Raw genomic sequence first — 17,242 nt, 5'->3', positions numbered from 1 at the left:
AAGGCTGAGTCAACTTTGAGCCGGTCAGGATGGAACTGCTGGCAGTGGGCAGAGTTAGCTTGCAATGATCCTTCCTTCCTTCCTTCCTTCCTTCCTTCCTTCCTTCCTTCCTTCCTTCCTTCCTTCCTTCCTTCCTTCCTCCTTCCCTCCCTCTCTCCCTCCCTTCTTTCTCTTCCACTATACTTCCTTCCCTGCTTCCCTCGCTCCCTTTGCAATAGCACTTAGACTTATACTGCTTCACAGTGCTTTGCAGCCCTCTCTAAGAGGTTTACAGAGTCAGCCTCTTGCCCCCAACAATCTGGGTCTTCATTTTACCCACCTAGGAAGGATGGAAGGCTGAATCAACCTTGAGCCTGGTGAGACTTGAACTGCCAAATTGCTGGAAGTAGGCAGTCAGAAGAATTATTAGCAATGCTACTTTTGTGATTTTAATAAATCCTGCAAATGTCTCGGGCTTTCCCCATTTAAAAAATGGCCATGGGAGAAACAGCCTGTGGATAACATTTACAATAAAAACTTCACTGGATCAAGCCAACAATTCATGAGGGTCAAGTTTTGTTTAACCTCACATCCAGGGCATGTAGAAAATGACCTCTTTCCTTTCCTGCTTCCCATTTGTGGGCCTTTAATGGCAAGGCAGATCAATTCACTTCAGTTTATTACAGTCAGAGACCAGAACAAATAAAAACACTCGGCAAATATGCCATTAAAAATTCTAGCATAAAATAATAAATAAAAACTAAAATCTAATGGCAAGACAGATCACTAGAGACTCCTATTCTTCACCTAGCATTGTTTCATCTCACATAACATCTCTTTTGTACATCAGATAGCTAATATATATGCATTATAACTGAGCAATGTGGTATATGCAGTAAAATGCAGTGAGCCATGTGCAGATCTGTACACTGGGGAAACAAAACAACCACTTCATAAGTGCATGACACAACATAGGAGAATAAACCCATCAGGGCTAGACTCAGCAGTCCATCTGCATTTAAATGACTCTTTTGAAGACAGCGAAGTCCACATTTTGGACAGAGAGGATCACTGGTTTGAAAGAGGGGTCAATAGAATAGAATAGAACAGAACAGAACAGAACAGAATAGAATAGAATAGAATAGAATGCAGGAAATGCAGAATAGAATAGAATAGAATAGAATAGAATAGAATAGAATAGAATAGAATAGAATAGAATAGAATAGAATAGAATTCAGAAAACTGCAGACTAGAATAGAATAGGATAGAATAAAATAGAATAGAATGCAGGAAATGCAGAATAGAATAGAATAGAATAGAATAGAATAGAATAGAATAGAATAGAATTCAGAAAACTGCAGACTAGAATAGAATAGGATAGAATAAAATAGAATAGAATGCAGGAAATGCAGAATAGAATAGAATAGAATAGAATAGAATAGAATAGAATAGAATTCAGAAAACTGCAGACTAGAATAGAATAGGATAGAATAAAATAGAATAGAATGCAGGAAATGCAGAATAGAATAGAATAGAATAGAATAGAATAGAATAGAATAGAATTCAGAAAACTGCAGACTAGAATAGAATAGGATAGAATAAAATAGAATAGAATGCAGGAAATGCAGAATAGAATAGAATAGAATACAATACAATACAATACAATACAATAGTTGGAATAGAATAGAATAGAATAGAATAGAATAGAATAGAATAGAATAGAATAGAATAGAATAGAATTCTTTATTGGCCAAGTGTGATTAGATACACAAGGAATTTGTCTTTGGTTATTTGGTTGATTATTTGTCTTTGTCTTTGCTTATGCTCTCAGTGTACATAAGGAGAATAAATACATTCATCAAGAATAAAAAGATACAACACTTAGTGACAGTCAAAGTTACTAATTTCAAATCGTACTAGGAAACAAATAAAAAACAATATAATTGAAAGATACAAGCAACATGGTTATAGTAATAAGTGGGAAGAGAGATACTACTAAGGAAGAGAAGCATAATAGTAATACAGTCTTAGTAAATTATTTGACAGTGTTGTGGGAATTAGTTGTTAAGCAGAGTGATAGCATTGGGAAAAAACTGACTTTGTGTCTAGTTGTTCTTTTTTTTTTTTTTTTTACATTTATTTCCCGCCCTTCTCCGAAGACTCAGGGCAGCTTACATTGTGTAAGGCAATAGTCTCATTCTATTTGTATATTTACAAAGTCAACTTATTGCCCCCTCAACAATCTGGGTCCTCATTTTACCTACCTTAATAAAGGATGGAAGGCTGAGTCAACCTTGGGCCTGGTGGGACTCGAGCCTGCAGTAATTGCAAGCAGCTGTGTTTTAATAACAGGCTATCTTATAGCCTGAGCCACCCACGGCCCTGATGTGCAGTTCTCTATAGCATCTTTTTGAGGGTAGATGTTGAAACAATTTATATCTAGGATGTGAGAGGTCTGTAGATATTTTTACAGCCCTCTTTTGGACATAGGACCGCTGGTTTGAAAGAGGGGTTAAAAAGGCCATCTCTGTCAGAATTGAACAGCCCTCTCTCAACAGAGGGGGAGCGATACAACATTATCTATCTCCAGTCTACAATACAGTCCTTTCAATAGTTCCAAGAAGGCTCCACACCCATTTGCACCACCCAGGTGACCCTGAGGACACAGATAAACCTCCAAGTGGCCTCAATGACTCCTTAAAAGAATGCCAATGACCAGTTGTCCACGAGGAGTATAAATCCTTCCATTCCCCACCATCAGAGCTGAAGAAGCTTCTTGGATAAGAAGTAAAACATCTTCAAAGAAAAAACAGAAAGTCCAGTTGCCTCTTGAAAAAGCACTTTTGAGACAACCATGACCTGGATGATTGAGAATCTGCATAGACATTATAATATTATATATTGCCAATGGTCTTTGCTCAGTGGCACTGGCTTTTTCATTCTCTAGCTATTTTCCACAGGGCATCTTCATCCAAGTCCCGTCTTCTAACCGTTTCTCCTACATTATCTCCACAGGGTTGTCTAGTGATTTCAACTTCAACAGCAGTACACTTCGTAGCAACAGCAGCCACGGCACTTAGAGTTTTATACTGCTTCATAGTGCTTCACAACCCACTCTAAGCCATTTACAGAGTCAGCCTATCGCCCCCCCCCCCAACAATCTGGCTCTTCATTTTACCCATCTCAGAAGGATGGAAGTCTGAGTCAACCTTGAGCCTGTCAGAATTGAACTCCTGGCAGTGAGTCAGAGTCAGCCTGCAACACTGCCTTCTAACCACTGTGCCACCACGGCTCTCAGTGATGGGATGACAGGACTAGAAGCTGCCATTTTCAAAGTCCCAGGTCAATTGCCTGAGAAATTGACATGGCATCTTTGAGACTATCTACCCAGAGCAAGACCAGAGTGCTGGAGAGAAGGACTGTATAAGAGAAGTGCCACGAGAAGTGGCAGCAGCCAGCAAAAGTTTATCTGAATTTAAAAATTAAATGTGATCAGATTTCCTTCATAAATGCTTGGGCAGCCATCCCCCCAAAAGCGACAAGGCTATAGGCCAGTGATGGCAAACCTTTGACATCCCCGCATGCCGACCGATGACCAAGGTATGCGTGGCCCTATTGGCCTTCACGCGCATGGGAGCACCCATACCCGGAACAGCAGCAGTCCATCGCACATGCGAAAGCCGGTACCCGAACACCTGGATATCAGCATGGAAGCATGCCCAACGAACAGCTTGCTATTGCGCATGTGTGCAACGTCAACCCAGAAGGTCAGCTGCCAGCTTGCTCATGTCAGGTGTGCCTCCGTTTAAACCTAAGAAAGGAAAACCCCAACTCCATGTTTATAGAGAAAGGTACTTTTACTGAAGAAAGTAAAAGTTCTGAATAGTAGGAGTGTCTTACAGATACATATCCCTCATACATCCCTCCTCCCTCCAAAGGTCAAACAGCCTAGCCCAGTGGTTCTCAACCTTTACAGTGCTGCGACCCCTTTAATACAATTCCCCATGATGTGGTGACCCCTGAGGTTCTCAGCACGCCTCAGCAGCCACAGAAGGGGGGGGGGGAAAGCGGCAAACTGTTTTTTTTGAATTTATCACGCCTGAAGCCGTTTTGGCTAGCGATCTGAACTGCTTGCGATTGCCTTGAGGACTGAGGCATTAAAGCGGAGACTCCTCCCCTATTAAGTTTATTGTGCCTGAAGCCAGATTAGGCTAGTGATTGGGAGTGATTGCAGCTGGCTTGAGAGGGAGACATCAGAGCAAAGATTTCTCTCTTTTTTAATTCATCGTGCCTGAAGCCGAATTCGGCTAGCGATTTGAAGAGCCTGCAGCTGGCTTGTGGAGTCAACCATTGGAGTGCGATTCTTTGACTCGCAAGTATACTTCCCATATTTCCAATGGTCTTAGGCGACCCCTGGCAAATCGTTATTCGACCCCCAACGGGGTCGCGACCCACAGGTTGAGAACCGCTGGCCTAGCCCAATCCATTTCTCTTCGGGTCTCACGTGGTGGTGTTCTTATAATAGTTTCCACTTCTCTGATATGCAAAGTTGGTTGGTGCCCGCGCTTCGGACTTTGAATTCCTGGGCTTCGTTTAGAATCCTCTTCCTCCCTACTCCTTTATGGCAGCCGGAGCGGTCTTAAAGGAACATCACCCCATCCCTAATACCTAACACTAAAAGCAGCAATATAACATTTAACTCGGCAATATACACTTAACAAAATAATAAAACAATCAAGATAGCAATGTAGCAATAAAACATTTAACTAACAATAAATACTTATCCTAACAAAACAATTAAGATAGTATGTGGAGGCTGACAGCGCATGTGTGATGGAACGCCGCTCTCCCGGGTTCCGCCGCTCCCGCGCGCACAACGGCCAGATGACCGGTGCGTGCGTGATCACAGGAACGTGTAATAGGAGTCAGCGAGGCCATGCATTCTTTGCGGGATGGTTTTGTGTGCCACTTCTGGCACGCATTCAACCAGCAAATGCTCAGTCTTACATATAGGAAAAAAGAACCCAAAAACTAAATACATACTAGATGGACATTACCTTACAGACGACCCCCATCCCGTTAAAGACATTGGAGTTTTCATGTCAAATGATCTAAGTGCCAAAGCCCACTGCAACTACATAGCAAAAAAAGCTCTAAGAGTTGTAAACCTAATTTTGCTTAGCTTCTTTTCCAAAAACACCACACTACTAACCAGAGCATATAAAACATTTGCTAGACCAATTCTAGAATACAGCTCGCCTGTTTGGAACCCTCACCACACCTCTGACATCAATACAATTGAACGTGTCCAGAAATATTTTACAAGAAGAGTTCTCCATTCCTCTGAAAACAATAAAATACCCTATCCCACCAGACTTGAAATCCTAGGCTTAGAAAACTTGGAACTCCGTCGCCTTCGACATGACCTAAGCTTAACTCACAGAATCATCTATTGTAATGTCCTTCCTGTTAAAGACTACTTCAGCTTCAATTGCAATAATACAAGGGCAACCAATAGATTTAAACTTAATGTCAACCGCTTTAATCTAGATTGCAGAAAATATGACTTCTGTAACAGAATCATCAGTGCTTGGAATACTTTACCTGACTCTGTGGTCTCTTCCCATAATCCTAAAAATTTTATCCAAAAACTTTCTACTATTGACCTCACCCCATTCCTAAGAGGACCATAAGGGGCGTGCATAAGCGCACAAACGTGCCTACCGTTCCTGTCCTATTGTTTTTCTTTTCTTCTTCCTATATATATGCTTATACCTCCTAATATTTACTCATATATGTGTTTATATGCTATATAATCTTTTTGTATGATACCTACATATATTGTTGTGACAAAATAAATAAATAAATAAATAAATAAAAATGCTATAGGTTCACCGACTCTGCTATAGGCTACACTGGGAATTTGGGGAGTGGGGGGGGGACAAACACTCAGACAAAATCAACAGCAAAGTACCCCTGGCTTGTTATTGAGAAAAATAACATGGACTTTCACAGGTAGTTGCCAGGAGTTGAGCTGATTGGACTGAAATTTATTTTTTAAAGTTCAGATATCAGCGAAAGGATTCATTAAGGATGTCCCGACTCAGATTTTGTCTGCCAATTGAATACTTTCAACCGTGCCTTTGGAACCATATCGTAGAAGGGATTTATTTCCCTGCTACGTTTGGAGCAAAATCTTGGCGAGGGAGCTTGGAAATGCTCTCGGATGATGCCTGTGGCCAATTTTGTAGTTTATCAGGAAGCAGAGATTTGGCAGAGATTCCGCTGTGGAACGAACCCTTTTCATCTTCTAGGATGTTGTCAGTTCAGAAAAGGAATTCAGACATTTAGCTATATAATTAGATTTCCATTGAGTAAACTGGTAGAAAAAGCTATCTCTCTGGTACAAGGCCAGAGGAGCCTAACTTTGTCATACATATACCTATACACCGCCCTGAGTCCTTCGGGAGAAGGGCGGTTTATAAATCTAATAAAATAAATAAATAAATAAATAAATATACATGCATAATAGAGCTGGAAGGGACCTTGGAGGTCTTCTAGTCCAACCCCTTGCTCAAGCAAGAGACCCTGTACCCATGATGGCGAACCTATGGCACAGATGCCAGAGGTGGCACACAGCGCCCTCTTGGATGGCACGCGAGCTGTTGCCCCAGTTCAACTCTGCTGTGCATGCGTGTGCGACTCCCACCGGCAAGCTGGTCTTCGGGGCTCTGCACAGGGTGGTGGGGGGCGTCTGGGGGCCCCCTCGTGCAAATGCACAGGGGGCAGGGCACATGTGCGGGGGGCATGCACATTGCATTTTGGGGGTTCAAGCACATGCATAGGCATTTGCATGCATGAATGCACACTTTGGGCACTTGGTCTGGAAAAGGTTAGCCATCACTGCCCTATACTGGGGTCTGCAAACTTGGCTCTTTTAAGACTTGTGGACTTCAACTCCCAGAGTTGAGTTGAAGTCCACAAGTCTTAACAGAGCCAAGTTTGCAGATCCCTGCCCTATACCATTCCAGACAAGTGGTTTTCCAACTTCTTCTTAAAAGCCTCCAGCAATGGGGCACCACAACCTCTGAAGGCAAGCTGTTCCAGAGGTGGTATTCAGTCGGTTCATACCGGTTTGGGCGAACCGGTAGCAGAGATCACGGGTGGGCCTGTCCACCCACCCCAGCTCTATGACATCCTATTTAGGCATGTTTTCAAGGCCAGGCACATGCATGGAAGGCACGTGAGCGAGCAAAGTACATGTGCAGAAGGTACACATGTGGGGCGAACCACTAGTAAGAATATTGGAAACCCACCACTGAGCTGTTGCATTGGTTGATTGTTCCCACTGTCAGGAAATTTCTCCTTAGTTCTAGGTTGCTTCTTTCTTTGGTTATTTTCCATCGATTGTTTCTTATCCTGCCTTCTGGTGTTTTCGAGAATAGTTTCAATCAATCAGAACAGAGCTGGAAGGGACCTGGGAAGTTGGAGGTCTTCTAGTCCAACTCCTTGCTCAAGAAAGAGACCCTATATTATTTCAGAGAAGTGGCTGTCCAGCCTCTTCTTAAAAACCTCCAGTGATAAAGCACTCACAGCTTCTGAAGGCAAGCAGTCCCGTTCGTTAATTGTTCTCACTGTTAAGAAGTTTCTCCTTCATTGTAGGTTGCTTCTCTCCTTGGTTAGTTTCGATCCATTTTTTCCTTGTCTTGCCTTCTCATGCTTTGGAAACTTAAGTTGACCCTCTCTTCTTTGTGGCAACCCCTCAAATATTGGAACACTGCTGTCATGTCCCCCAGTCCTTTTCCCCCCTAGATCAGGGGTCTCCAACCTTGGCAACTTTAAGACTTGTGGACTTCAACTCCCAGAATTCCTCAGCCAGCTTTGCTGAGGTTGCCAAGGTTGGAGACCCCTGCCCTAGATGGATTAAGGGTGACATGATAGCATTATGTCCCAATATTTGAGGGGCTTTTATTTCCTTTGATGTCCATGTTGCCTATATTGATCTAGTAGTGCTTGCAAACTGTTGGAGTTTTCTCAACTGGAAAGTCCCCACTTCTTATCAAACGGCAAAGAAAGTATTTGATTTGCACTTTTCTTTAACGGCATGCAATTCTTCTTTGCCTTATTTATTTATTTTTCATACGTTTTAACCTGCTGTGACATGTTGGGTCATATTATGGAACTGTGTTTAATTAGCCTGACTGTGAAATTGCTTTGTGAGCTGCCATAACTTAGCTAAAAGGAAGGAAGTTTCTCTTTAAAAAAAAAAAAAAAAACATCTGAAAAGGTTTTGAAAATCAATTTCAGTTGTTACAAATTTCATTTTTTTCCCTCCATCTGGATAATAGGCTTGACCGCTAATGGCTACTTTGGCATCCTCTGTCTTGGCGTGCAATTTTTGCAGGCCCTAATTGACTTGTGTAAAATGGGAGCAACCCTCGGATACGGTATTGTTGAGTAGCAGTACACAACAAAGCACTTAGTACATTACAAGTACTGTAACAATGAGGCTTTATTTTTTGCAAGCACAGATTTTTCTCCAAAGCACACATTAAATCTTGCGGTAATTGTAGGGTTTCAGTATTGAACAGAACTTGGGACCACCCCCAAATTGTTGGAAAAAAGAACATCCCTGGAAGATGAAATCGGAGAATTTTTGAACATGGGTCATTAAAATCCATACCGCGCCCTGCCTGATACAGCTAGTCCTCTATTTACGACCGCAATTGAGCCCAACATTTTTGTTGTTAAATGAGCTTTGCCCCCTTTTGCGACCTTTCTTATTACAGTCGCTAAGGGAATCACTGCAGCTGTTGACCTAGTAACATGGTTGTAAAGTGAAACTGCCTCCCCCATTGACTTTGCTTGTCAGATGGTCACGAAAGGAGGATCTCATGACCCCCCGGGACACTGCAACCGTCATAAATACTGTACTAGTCATTTGCCCAGCATCCGAGTTTTGACGACATGACCATGGGGATGGTACAATGGTTGTTAAGTGTGAAAAATGGTCATAAGTCAGTTATTTCAGTGCCTGTGTGACTTCAACCATCATACTGTTGTAAGCCAAGGATTAATTGCAGATGGACAGCCTGTGGCCCTAATGCCAGTTTTAGCTTAGACTTCCCTGTACTAATAGCAATAGCACTTAGACTTATATACCACTTCACAGTCCTTTACACCCCTCTCTAAGCGGTTTACAGAGTCAGCCTATTTCCCCCAACAATCTGGGTCCTTATTTTACCCACCTTGGAAGGATGAAAGGCTGAGTCAACCTTGAGCCTGGTGAAATTCAAACTGCCAAATTGCAGGCAGCCGGCAGTCAGCAGAAGTAGCCTGCAGTACTGCGTTCTAACCACTGCGCCACCGTGACTCAGTCCCAACATCTTGCTGATAAGAATAAGAGAATAAGAGAACTGGAGGAGAGTTTACATGAACTTGAGGAAGGGATAACTAAGGTAGGGTGGGGGTTATCCAAGCATCTCCAGACTGGCATGCAGTTTTCAGCATGTTATTCTTGACAAAGTCTTCTACTTCAGCTTTCGTGTGGGATGTAGCAACTGCATTTGAGCAACTACATTTCCATTGTGATATTTCTTCAGCCTTGGGAGATACCAGATCTCATCTTGGTGAGGTAGCAATATTTAAAGAAGAAGCTGAACTTGTCAGCTGGAAAACTGACAGGAATGGGAGCTCACCCCATTGCGAAGTGCTCAGGTCTTGAACCAGGGTTGTCAGCTTTCACCACATTGCGAAGTGCTCGGGTCTCGAACCAGTTCGAGACCTGAGCACTTCGCAATGCGGTGAGCTCCCATTCCTTGCTCCACATCCTTGTCCACCTAGCAGTTTGAAAGCATGCAAATGCAAGTAGGTAAATAGGTATCACTTTGACGGGAAGTTAACAGTGTTCCGTGCACCTTTGTCATATAGTTATGCTGGCCACAGAACTAAAGAAATTGTCTTTGGACAATTCTAGCTCCCTTGGCCAAGAAATGGAGATCAGCACTGGACCTTAGAGTCGGGACATCACTTGACAAGGAAATCTTTATCTTTTCAAGGTGAAATATTTAGCCTCTTCGTTGGGATGGCAACTGGAAGAGGCTGGAGGTTATTTAGAGGTGATTTCTCCTTTGGGTCCTTGCTGCTCTCTGGATTTGGTTGTTTTCTTGTAGACATTTCCTTATCCAACTTGGAAACATCAATGTATCATCATGATAGCAATAGCAATAGCACTTAGACTTCTATACCGCTTCACAGTGATTTACAGCCCTCTCTAAGCGGTTTACAGAGTCAGCCTATTGCCCCCAACAATCTGGCTCCTCATTTTACCCACCTCGGAAGGATGGAAGGCTGAGTCAACCTTGAACCTGGTGAGATTCGAACTGCCAAATTGCAGGCAGCCAGCAGGCAGCAGAAGTAGCCTGCAGTACTGCATTTTAACCACTATGCCACTACGGCTCTTACGATGATGTTACCTAGTCGGGTAACGAAACCTTTGCCAGAAGAACAACCAAGCTCGGAGAGCATGAAGGACTTTTCAGTTCAACCTGAGCTTTAAATAGTGTCTTCTATTGGTATTTTCTCTCTATTGGCAGAAGGAGAAAATGAAAAGTTTGCAAAGTGAACTTGGTGGAATGTTTGTGTTGTCTCTAGGTTGAAATCTTTCCTTCTCTTTTAATAGAACCGGGTCCCAAATTTAATATCTCTCAAGCCTGTTTTTCCCCAGCTTCAAACTACGTTTCATTCTTACCTACTATAATAAAAGCCCTGAGGGTGCAGTGGTTAGAATGTAGTATTGCAGGCTGAATTCTGCCCACAGCCTGCAGTTCAATCCCAACAAGCTCAAGGTTGACTCATCCTTCCATCCTTCTGAAGTCTGTAAAACAAGGACCCAGATTGTTGGGGGAAATATGCTGACTCTGTAAACTGCTTAGAGAGGGCTGTAAAGCACTGTGAAGCGGTATGTAAGTCTAAGTGCTATTGCTATCTCTCTATCTGTATTCAAAGCATTAAAAGTCCTTGACTCATTGGGGAGCTGTCAAATATTTCATACTTTAAAGAAGTTAAGGCACAATATTTGGACAGAAGGAGCCCTGGTGGCAAAGCCAGTAGTTAGAATGAAATATTTATTCCAGGCTGATTCTGCTGACTGCCTGCAGTTCAATTCTGACCAGCTCAAGGTTGACTCAGCCTTCCATCCTTCCGAGGTGGGTAAAATGAGGACCCAGATTGTAGGGGGCAATAGGCTGACTCTGTAAACTGCTTAGATATGGCTGTAAAGCACTGTAAAGTGGTATATAAGTCTAAGTGTTATAACTACCTTCCTTCCTTCCTTCCTTCCTTCCTTCCTTCCTTCCTTCCTTCCTTCCTTCCTTCCTTCCTTCCTTCCTTCCTTCCTCCCTTCCCTTCCCAGTGGTTAGAAGGCAGTATTGCAGGCTAAATCTGCCCACAGCCTAGAGTTCGATCCTGACAAGCTCAAGGTTGACTCAGCCTTGCATCCTTCCGAGGTCAGTAAAATGAGGACCCAGATTGTGGGGGGCAATAGGCTGACTCTGTAAACTGCTTAGAGAGGGCTGTAAACCACTGTGAAGCGGTATATAAATCTAAGCTGCTTTTGCTATTGCTATAATTGAGGCATGCAGTAGGAGATCCCATTGCAGTTGTGTGTCGCCAAATCCTTCTTCTACCTGCTGCCATTTTCTACTGAATGATTGAAGTAGCGAACAGAACCATTGAAGATCTTCTATTATCCCTGTCTGAAAAGTCAAAGAAATTTTGAGTGTGTGCCATTCAGTCCGTCTTTCCAGTTTTAAAAAACGCCTCAAAGCCAGCTTCAATTCATAATAATTACCACAGTTGCCAGGAGTGCATTTGACAGAAAACTGTTTATGGAAATGTATTGGGTGTTATGAAAATATATTGTCATGAACAGAAACTTTAAATAAAGCAACCTATATTTTTTCCCCCAAGTTGTTATGAGCAGGAAAGCTTTTGTGGCTTTGCAAGAAACTGCAATTTTGGAACACTGCTGGAATATGAAGTAGGAAACAGCTAGAGTTTTGCTTTTAAGAATACTTGGAAATTTTACAGAACCATTTATGCAACCTTATTTCTATAAAAGAAAATAAGTGGTCCTTAGCAATGGGCCAAACATGGGATCGTTGCTAAGCAAGACAATGTTGTTAAGTGAATTTTGCTCATCAGCATATTGCCCCCCAATAATCTGGGCCCTCATTTTACCTCATTTTACCTCATTTACTCGGATGGATGGAAGGCTGAGTCAACCTTGAGCCTGGTGAGATTTGAACTGCCAAATTGCAGGCAGCCGGCAGTCAGTAGAAGTAGCCTGCAGTACCGCACTCTAAGCACTGCGCCACCACAGCATAAAAGGCGATTGCTATGTAATATGACAAAGTGGGTGTATGAAAGCAGTGATGTGTTGCTACCGGTCCGCCCTGGATCAGGCGAACTGGTAGCAGCAGTAGCAGGAGGCTCTGCCCACCCACCTGGATATCTGCGGATGTTTAGAAGCTTCTGCGCGCTTCACGAGAGTGAACCGGTAGCAGCGGGATTTGAATCCCACTACTGTATTAAAGTGATATAAGGCATTTGTTTGACGAGACTACCTGGCTCCTCATATCTAATGAATCCTGAATCCATCCCAACTCTTTATAATTTTACCTAATTTTTCCCCTCTCTAAAAAATTTGAGGGGGTTCAAAAAAAAAAAGGTGAGTCAGAATGTCTCTGTTCAATTCCTATGTTCCAACCCCAAACCCCAATTGCCGATTAATCATTGTTATGACTTCAAAACTGCATAATACATGTGAATATTCTCATCATCACTCGATGGTTCATTTCCCCAGCTATTATGGCATAGGAAGAGGAACTTGGAGATTCTCCAGCATCCAAGTCATGGTTGTCTCAAAGGTGGTTGTTGTTTTTTTCCCCAAAAGGCAACTGGACTTTCTTGTTTGTTTTTCTTTGAAAATGTTTCGCTTCTCATCCAAGAAGCTTCTTCCGTTTCAGAAGAACAAAAGCATAGCAATTAAAGTATTGAAGCGGGCAAGAGATGATGGATAGATGATTTTTCGTTTTTGGTGCTGTTTTGATTTGCCTTCCTTTTCCTCTTTCTTTCCTTTCTTTTTCTTTTGTAGGCAGGTTACATGATTAGAAGTTAGGTAGGATAGAAAGAAAATGTTTTTCAACAAAGGATGATATGATTAAAAGTTAGAATAAGAGAGAGAAATAAGAGAAAAGGGGAATATTAGTGTATACAATTTGATATAACAAAATAAAAATAATAATAAGAGAAAATATGGACTAATTGAATAAGGAAAGATTGCAACTTTATATAAATATATAAGTTGGATTGAAAGTAATAACTATGACTAATGCTATTAGTTTTATTTGTATTAGAATCACTGGTAGGTTACCCCAGTTCGGACTGGTTCACAAGAACCGGTAGTAAAACCGAAGAGAGGCTCCGCCCACTGACCCTGAAGTCAACAGGAAGTTTCTGCGCATGTGTGCACTTGGCCCCATTGTGAACCGGTAGTAAAGGTAAGTAAAACCCACCCCTGATTAGAATATATGACACCCAGGCGCCACATCGTTCACACTTCGATATAATAATAATAACAACAACAACAACAACAACAGAGTTAGAAGGGACCTTGGAGGCCTTCTAGTCCAACCCCCTGCCCAGGCAGGAAAACCCTACACCATCTCAGACAGATGGTTATCCAACATTTTCTAAAAAATTTCCAGTGTTGGAGCATTCACAACTTCTGCAGGCAAGTCGTTCCACTTATTAATTGTTCTAACTGTCAGAAAATTTCTCCTTAGTTCTAAGTTGCTTCTTTCCTTGATCAGTTTCCACCCATTGCTTCTTGTTCTACCCTCAGGTGCTTTGGAGAACAGCCCGACTCCCTCTTCTTTGTGGCAACCTCTGAGATATTGGAACACTGCTATCATGTCTCCCCTAGTCCTTCTTTTTATTAAACTAGACATACCCAGTTCCTGCAACAGTTCTTCATATGTTTTAGTCTCCAGTCCCCTAATCATCTTTGTTGCTCTTCTCTGCACTCTTTCTAGTCTCAACATCTTTTTTACATCGCGGCAACCAAAACTGAATGCAGTATTCCAAGTGTGGCCTTACCAAGGCATTATAAAGTGGCACTAACTCTTCATGTGATCTTGATTCTATCCCTCTGTTTATGCAGCCCAGAACTGTGTTGGCTTTTTTAGCAGCTATTGGACACTGTTGGCTCATATCTAAATGGTTATCCACTAGGACTCCAAGATCCCTCTCACAGGTACTACTATTGAGCAAGGTTCCACATATCCAGTACCTGTGCATTTTGTTTTTTTGGCCTAAATGTAGAACCTTACTTTTTTCACTGTTGAATTTCATTTCGTAAGATAGTGCCCAATGTTCAAGTCTGTCAAGATCTTTCTGTAACTTGAGCCTATCTTCTGGAGTGTTGGCTATTCCTGCCAGCTTGGTGTCATCTGCAAATTTGATGAGTTCTCCATCTATCCCCTTGTCCAAGTCATTGATGAAGATGTTGAAGAGTACTGGGCCTAAAACAGAGCCTTGGGGTACTCCACTGCATATGTTTGTAAAAAAAAAAAATTAAAAAACTTTAAAAAGGAGAAGACGCTTCTTGAATGAGAAATGAAATGTTTTCATAGAAAAAAAAAAACAAGAAGCCTTTTGGAACAAGAAGAATATGTAGCTCATGTTCTGTCAACCAACCATAAGCCATAGTATATGTCAGGAAATTGTTATTTGCCTAACTGGTTGGCCAGGCAATACATAAACTAACTAAGTATGTTTGTAGAATGGTATGATATTGCTTTAAGGCTGTGCTGCATCATGCAAGCATCCTGATTGGTTGAGCTCTGTAGCCAATGTATAAAAAGGACTACTAAATTATGGCTTGTGGGGAATCTACAGGGACGCTACAGCATTGTAACCTAATGACATGCTGCAATTGTATATTTGAGCTTTATGATCGTTGCTTGATCATGGCTAGTTACTGATTCCTCAAGATACTGACTGTTGTGAATTGAACTGTTTTTTGCCGAACTGAAAGAAGACCTTGTTTGTTTTGCAAGTCTACGTTGGTAAGAAGACTGACTGACTGGCTTTATATATGTATGACCTGGAATTGTTTTTGGACTATGACTTTGCCTTTTCCCTAAAAGTAAAGGAATATCAAACCCCAGTTTGTCTGCAAGTGACTGTAATTGTATACAACCAGTCTCAGTCGTTTTCATGCGTAAGGTACTCTGCTCAACAGTCCACAATTTTCATTGTGAACCCAGATTATCCTTAATAGTATACAACATAATATGCACCATTCAGACAACGCAAAGCATACATTAAAAAAGAAAACCATTATCCTTTCCTCATCACTCAACCAACTCAGTTGCAGATACAAAGGAGACCAGAAAGTCAGCTTTGGGATGATTATTGGACAGTTTTCAGAGATTTTAATTTCAATTAGCACCTTAAAATAACTTTTGGATTTATAGGTCAAGGTCAACGGGAATCCAGCAGACGTGGGATCGCCTGGTCTTCTCTCAACATTTAACATGGAGTGACATCAGGAAGGAGATCCAATCCATAGCGCCGTAGGGATTATAAGGGTTTCTCACAGTTCTTGACCTGTTTTGAAATCCATCAGTGAGGCTTGATGCAAGAATCACACACAATGACAGCTATTTTGTAGAGGAGGAGGACTATGAAGTAGGAAAATGTTGTGTAAACAGGGACACTGCCCAATAAGTTTGGAAATCCTCAAAGGATAGTTGTCACAGATGCCTATGGGGATTCTCAGTCCTCCAGGTCACGGTGGTCCCAACGATGCTTTTTCAAACGGCAACTGGACTTTGTTTTTTCCTTGAAGATGTTTCACTTCTCATCCAGGAAGCTTCTTCAATTCTGACTGAATGGTGTTGTCTCCTTCTGACTGTGTTTAAACAGGATATGACACCCTCTATCTCAGGGGTCTCCAACAGTAAGCGCGCTGGTGCTCTTATGCACGCCCCTTATAGTCCTCTTAGGAATGGGGTGAGGTCAATAGTAGATAGTCTTTGGTTAAAGCTTTGGGGAGTTTGGGAAGAGACCACAGAGTCAGGCAGTGTGTTCCAAGTATTAACAACTCTGTTACTGAACTCATATTTTCTACAATCAAGATTGGAGCGGTTCACATATTGTGTGCTCATGTATTGTTGCGATTGAAGCTGAAGTAGTCTTCGACAGGAAGAACATTGTAACAGATGATTCTATGAGTTAAACTCAGGTCATGTCGAAGGCGGCGTAATTCTAAATTTTCTAAACCCAGGATTTCAAGTCTGGTGGCATAAGGTATTTTGGTCCCTCTCACTGGAGGCTTTCAAGAAGACACTGGACAGCCATTTGTTTGGAATGGTATAGGGCAGGACTCTCCAACCTTGGCAACTTTAAGACTTGTGGACTTCAACTCCCAGAATTCCTCAGCTAGCAAAACTGGCTGAGGAATTCTGGGTGTTGAAGTCCACAAATCTTAAAGTTGCCAAGGTTGGAGACCCCTGCTCTATCTCCTGTTTGCAACACAGTCCTTTCCGCAGCTCCAGGAAGGTTCCACATGCGTTTGCACAATTCAGATGACCCAGATAAGCCTCCAAGCGGCATCAAGGGTTCTCAGAGGGAGTACTAACAACCAGATGACTGCAAGGGATATAAATCCTTCCATCCTCCACCATTCAGTCAGCTTTGAAGAAGCTTCTCAAATGAAAAGCGAAAAGTCTTCAAGGAAAAACAAAGTCCAGTTGCCTTTTTTAAAAGAGCACTTTTGGGACATGCCAGCATGGATTTTCTTCATCATCACAAAGTTAGCTTTAGGTGTTAGTGCCAGGATGGATTTATAAGTGTGACTGATATGTAAGGTGTGGATAATTTTCATCCTCCATGAGTAAAGGCTGGGTCTCTTCCAAGTTTCTTTTCTTCTTTCGAGTCCCTAGTGTGATGAGTCCTTTGATCGCCATTGCTATTATGGCACCAATCACAGCAGCTCCGAGTAACCATGGCCAGATCTGACGAGCTTGTTCCAAGTAAGGGGTGAGGAAAGTCTGAAAAGGAGAGGCTGTAAAAAAAAGAAAAGATAAAAAGAATATGTCTTTTATTTCACATGAAGTGCCCTTGCCTGGAATCAGAACCTGATCAGAAATCTGGTGAGTTCTATATGAGCCTATAAGAATATGAGCTTATCAGG

The 17,242-nt window shown here is 42.1% G+C and overlaps 1 protein-coding gene across 2 annotated transcripts in view; it reads right to left on the bottom strand.

The window, feature by feature from the left end:
• Window positions 1–15,446: 15,446 nt before the first annotated feature.
• Window positions 15,447–17,242, bottom strand: part of TYR (tyrosinase) — a 99,675-nt gene continuing 97,879 nt past the window's right edge. For both annotated transcript variants that reach the window (XM_058186087.1, XM_058186086.1), the window contains one exon: window positions 15,447–17,113. In XM_058186087.1, the coding sequence (XP_058042070.1) occupies window positions 16,930–17,113 (184 nt within the window). In that variant the 3' untranslated portion in view covers window positions 15,447–16,929. The remainder of the gene's footprint in view (window positions 17,114–17,242) is intronic.

This window comes from Ahaetulla prasina, chromosome 5 (assembly GCF_028640845.1).
Source record: "Ahaetulla prasina isolate Xishuangbanna chromosome 5, ASM2864084v1, whole genome shotgun sequence".
NCBI classification, from domain to species: Eukaryota; Metazoa; Chordata; class Lepidosauria; order Squamata; family Colubridae; genus Ahaetulla; species Ahaetulla prasina.
This window is presented reverse-complemented; position numbering and strand designations above follow the sequence as displayed.